General features: G+C 45.0%; 1 protein-coding gene across 1 annotated transcript in view; it reads left to right on the top strand.

Annotated features, from left to right (window-relative positions):
• The first annotated feature begins 390 nt into the window (after positions 1–390).
• The window catches only part of LOC126260656 (homeobox protein Nkx-6.1-like), a 251,246-nt gene continuing 245,636 nt past the window's right edge, over positions 391–6,000 (top strand). Inside the window, exon 1 of the mRNA XM_049957992.1 lies at positions 391–1,117. Coding sequence (XP_049813949.1) covers positions 391–1,117 — 727 coding nt within the window. The remainder of the gene's footprint in view (positions 1,118–6,000) is intronic.

Genomic DNA, 6,000 nt, shown 5'->3' with positions numbered 1-6,000 from the left:
CCCGCAGAGGGGGAGGGAGGCCGAGGAGGCGTGGTCGCGAGAGCGGGCGGCCAATGGCGGCGGCCGGCGGGAAACACGCCCCGGCCAATGGCGCGGCGGGCCCTGCCCTGCCCCGGGCGCGACGTCACGGACGGCGGGCGGGCGCGCGGGCCGGCTTAATCCCAGCTCGTCGGTCGAGGCGGGCGGCAGCAGCGGCGTTTGTGTCCGGCCAGCAGGCAGCAGCGAGCAGCGACCACGACGGCTTCTCCACGGGACCTGCAGCCGCCGACCGACGACTCCCAGGGGACGTCGCGCTCGTCGCTGTCGCCCTCGCCGCCGCCGACGCCCCCGCAGGCGCACTCGCCGACGGCGGCGCTGCTCGATCACCACCTGCACCAGCACGGCGCCGGCATGCTCGACTTCAGCAACGGCGGCGCCCACTGCGGCGGGCCCATCGTGCCCTCGCCCTCCGTGCTCTCCTTCCTCAACCTCAATATGGAGCGGCCCGTGGGCGCGGGCGGCCCCGGGCCCGGGGGCGGCGGGGGCGGCGGCGCGCAGGCCGGCTTCGTGCTGGGCAACCAGCCGCTGGCCGCGCTGCACTCCATGGCCGAGATGAAGTCCGCCGCGCTGTTCCACCACCACCAACAGCAGCACCAGCAGCAGCAGCAGCAACAACAGCAGCCGGCGCCCACGTACGCCGCCCCCAGCCCGAGCCCCGGCAGCGGCAAGGGCAGCCCCAACGGCTCGACGACGAGTGGCAGCGGTGGCGGGAGCAGCGGGGGCGGCGCGGGCGGCAACCCACACGGCATCGACCACATCCTGAGCCGGCCGGCGCCGGTGACCGCCGGGGGCGTGGGCGGCGGGCCGGCGCCGCGGTCCGCGGCGGCCTTCGCGGCGGCGGCGGGCATGGCGGCGGCGGCGGGCATGGCGGCGGCGTCCTACTTCCACCACCAGCAGCAGCAGCACCACCACCACCAGCAGCAGCAGCACCAGCCGCACGTGGCCGCGGCCGCCGCCGCCGCCGCCGCCAAGCACCACCACCCGCTGGCCGAGCTCACGTCGCGCTCCGCCATCTACTGGCCCGGTCTGCAGGGCCTCGTCAGCAACCCCATCGCCTGGCGCGAGCGCCTCGCTGCCAGTGAGTACCGCATCTGCCTCTCTCTCTCTAATAGTACACCACTCGCTCGCTGCGCCCCCTATCGCTCCACTAAGAGCCTAATTCGCTCTTCTTCGGACGAAAGCCTATAATTCCTAAAATATCACAAAATGACGCTCCCGTTTTTATAAAATAGCTGCTCATAGGCGGTGGACTGAATTACTTGGTAAAGAACAACAAGCAGCCACTTTTTTATAGATTTATTAGGGAGCAGAATGCGTTTAGGACTTCCATCCAGCTTGAACTCGCCTAATACATTGACACCTTCGTCAGTATAACCTTTTTATCGAGTGCATTTTGGATGCTACTGCAACTACTTTTTGTTTTGTAATTTATGGCCCCTGTCCCGCACTTATATACGTGACACAAACACTTTCAGATCCACTGAAACGTCGTTGCATTCCCCATGTAGACAAAAAATATATATTTCCAGTGGTGACTGTAATCGCTGTTTATATTCCAGTATTGAACAATTTCGGCTGTTATGCTTCTTTCACGCGTTACTCGTGTTGCGTGAGGACGGTCCACCAAGCTGTCCAGCCAGCACCATATACTGGTCAAACATACGACTTGTGACAAGTAGCCGTACGTAAAATTCGTACGAAGACAGTTTGAAAGTAGCAGTAGTTTCTGCAGGTCCACCAATGTCACAGTGTCATGACAGCCGAAATTAGCCAATACTGGAATATAAACAGTAATTACAATCTACAGCGGAAATGTTGTCATTTCAGAAATTTTGGACTACTTTGGTACCTGACAGAAGAAAATCTACAAAATAACGTTTGCTGCTGAGAGTCACTATTTTCTTTTATACATTTTCTGTGCTATGTGTTTTGGGAAGTAATTCTCTCTATCAAGTGCTATGAGATTTAAAGCATGATGTTTTAGATGCGTGCGTCACTTCAGTGCCTTCAATGTAATACATAAACAATTCCGCCTATTTATATATTACAGTAGAGACATAGTAATTACCAAATTGCACGTGTTTATGTTACAGTAAAGGAACCAGAATAATGTAACAGCTCACTAGTCGCAAACGACACGCCAAAAAAGATCATAACACATGACAATCGCACTTGAGAGAGGGAAATTTTTCCCGTAACGCATCGCTTACAAAATAAATGAAGGAAAATCCTTACCGGAATGAGCAAATATTATTTTACAGCAAACAAAACAATTGGTTTTACAACACATGCTTTCTCCAAACGTTTCTAAGCGATTGAATTAAAAAAGGCAGAAATGAAATAGGTCACACTCACACCCGGAATAATGAGAACTTCATTTGAGAAGTGTATAAGCCCATTTTGAATATTTTTAACCAGAAAGGTAGTCTTTACATTTGGTGTTTACATCGACAAATATAGCCATCGGGCGGGAGAATATACATCTCGCTCCTGTGAAACTGTGGAAATATGATTTTCACTGTTCTGCCCAAAGAAGAGCAAATTACAAGTCCAATAGTCCCTTCCATATATTACGCCTGTGTCACAATCAACAACCAGTTTAGAGTTTGGCATGGTCCCTTAGCCCTTGAAAAAAAAAAATTGCATATTGTCAATACAGATTTTGTTCTTGAGTGCGTATGTTCTTCTTCCGTCTCTCTCTTTTTGTCTTTTTCCTTCTTTTTTTGTGCCAACAATCGCAAAAGCATTTCAAAGTGCAGTAACCGGTTCCGAGCGCAAGCAGTGGCATAACTTTAAGTTTGCGTTGTCAAAGTGTAAGTACCATACTTGGCTATGGGAAAGTTACGTCAACGTTCCCAGCATTTGGTTTTAGACTGTCTAATAGTGATAATTGGGTGCTCGAAACGGTTACTGCATGTTAACATGCTTTAATGACTACTGTCGTAAAAAAATAAATAAATAAATAAATAAACGAAGAAAATCTTTCAGGCTTCCTCTACGAAATTAAACATTTGCAGATTTCGTGTTTGTGAATTCCTAAGGGACCAAACTGTTCAGGTCATCGGTCCCTTTAATTACACACTACTTAAACTAACTTGTGCTAATAACAACACACACACCCATGCCCGAGGGAGGACTCGAACCTCCGACGGGAGGGGCCGCGCAGTCCGTTACATGACGCCCTAAACCGCACGGCAACCGGCTTAGTGCTATTGTTTTATTTCTACGATACCTTGACAACCTGCCTAGTTGTTTACGTCAGTGCGTACTTCACTGCTTTTTGCTTAGGCTTCAATCAATTGTGAGGGGGAAACTGTCGATATATCGTGGGAAGAAATGACACTAACTTGGCGGAAAACATAAGTATTTCGAAATCGTTTAAGAATAGAATATATACGTTTATGGAAGTACTAATTTGATTTCATAGCCTATTCCAGTTTTTAATTTGCAATTTTCAGATATCTCCTGTAATAGTTACTTGACTGACATGTTCTTCTGGGTCATTTGACTAGCATCGTCTTTCAGACAACCCCTCAAAATAAAACTACAAATAATTTTACTGCCTACGAAATCACTAGAGAATTTGCAGCTCGCAAAGTGGTGTATAGAATCAGCGGTCAGTATTAATGGAGCACAGTTTAATGTGGAGTAAGTGAACGTCGTTGTCATTACTAATGCGCTGCGTAAATGTCACTTTTCCCTTGGTTGCAATGGGATGAACAGGAAGCTAACCATCGTGCGAAATAAAGAAGGGTAATGCTTATTAATTTAAAATTAATCACCATTTTCAGTTTCTGATGTGACTACTGAATACGCGGGAAACATAATTACGGTAACGCTACGCTGACCGAGGGTACTCTTTATTAGATTTTCTGAGTTTTATTTGTAGATGTTACGGTGTTATTAAAAATAACAAAAGCGTCAATGAAACTGTAATAGGCCTATTTTATATACTTTATCCTTTTTGAGAGGCTAAGTAAAATTATTCAACAGTACGTAATGAACTGTTCTGTTGTTTTCACTCTGCTACTAGGTAACCCAGCACGTAACTCACTCAATCACTTGTCTATCCAAGGCTTGAACAAGGAGGTAAACAAGAGGAGAACCGAATAGGATCTCAGAAACCTTAAATGTTATGAAAATTGCGTTGATAGACAGCAATGATTATTACATAAAACCACTCCGTCTTTACTGGTCATTTGACAGAAAAAAAATAAGTGACTGTTTCTAAGACATTTTCCTACTGCCTATCCGTTTGCTCACTGTTACTGCAGCCACCTGCTACTCAGAGAGTCGTGTAGGAGTGCGTAGTTACAAGTTGCCCATCTACTTTCTGAACTTTAATTTCTGCTACGAAACTGAAGTTTAAATGAAATATTTCTTTTAGAACTGCTTTCGTACTAAGATGCACCTTCTTGTCATTTTCAATGACATTCATGGCACTTTACCTATCAAGTAGGGCAATTATAGACTGTGTAATCTGATTTGTCGTTGTATGCTTTGCAACACACTCCTTTTTCCTGCGAAATTTCGTTTTTATTAACCCAAATTGTATTACAACTCTTATAATGCACTCTTGAAAGGTCTGCTCGTTCCTACCAACAGGTGATTCTAAGGACAAGATAAGATATTAGTAACAGAATGAAATACCACTGAGAGCTTCAGTTTAGTTTATGCTCTTATCTATGTATGTGAATGTGTGTGCGTGTGTGTCCTGTTGTAATTTCTGCTTGATGACACGTGGTTATGTTTCGTTTGTAACAAAATGATCAATTTCATGGAGAACGAAAGTATCTCGGAAAAATAATTCCTTCAACTTCGTTAGTAAATTGTTACTGATATTTCGGTTCTCTCTCATGTTCTACAGGTATTCAGTTATTTTTGAAGGTATACATTTCTCGTCAATTTCTGATCGTCTAATAAATATACACTACATTCCGGGACTTAAGAAGAGCTTGATTTAAGATTAACGTACGTAATGAGTTTGAAAATTATTTTAGATGCACACGTGAATGAGGTACTGTCGTTCGCAAGCGCAGTGGGTTAATTTTGGAAACTTTCTAGTAGATAATTCTTTGGTGTTTCAGTGTATTTAGTTACTTCTACCTTAAGTTGCTGCAAAAATAAAGCCAAGTATACACGGAAATTGCATATATGGGCTTTCATAAATATATCACTTATTTATTTGTTACGATACGATTAATTCTACAGCAACTGATATTCCTTAAACTGAAACGGCTCCCTGAACGGTCCGGAAGTTTCAGAAGACACTTTAGTCCCCTGATGTCGCTACGTCGTACTCTTACTGTCGCAGACCGTGCACTGCATCTGCTAATTATTCTGTAGTACAGAATTCGTTTCACTTTAGTAGTGAGCGGTAGATACGTCCGCTATCTGATATATTATAAATGTCACTCACTGTCTCTGTCCATTGCATCTGGTATTGTGGATCAAAATGTTTATATATGATTCAATTATCTCCTTTGACTGTCAATACTGCATATTTGTATTGACGAGTCCCCGGTGCTCTTTACTACTTTGCAGTTGTGGTATGCAAGTCCACAATGAACTGAATCACTCCGCTGTGAGGTAGAAAGTACCAGATATCTTAAAACTGTTCCAATTAAAACTAGAATAAACGAGACAATATTTGGACGAAATGCAGTCTTCAAAAGCTTTGTAAGCTTTTAAAACCAGTTTCAATGCCGTTTACAAACCAAAAGTGAAACGTTCGTGTACAAATAGTGTTACTGTTGCTGGGTTAAGTGAATTTTCTGATAAATAAGTTCTGAGTCTGTACTTAAAACCTTATTCATTTGAAAGAACTGTAAAATCCTTCATAACGCCGTCATTGTACTCAAAGCGCGGTATAATTACATTTTCTATATATCAAAAAGTAAATCGAGAACAATGAACTGTACCTAAAGATCTTGCCTCCACGACAAATAATGATCATTTAAA

Source organism: Schistocerca nitens, chromosome 5 (genome assembly GCF_023898315.1).
Source record: "Schistocerca nitens isolate TAMUIC-IGC-003100 chromosome 5, iqSchNite1.1, whole genome shotgun sequence".
NCBI classification, from domain to species: Eukaryota; Metazoa; Arthropoda; class Insecta; order Orthoptera; family Acrididae; genus Schistocerca; species Schistocerca nitens.
This window is presented reverse-complemented; position numbering and strand designations above follow the sequence as displayed.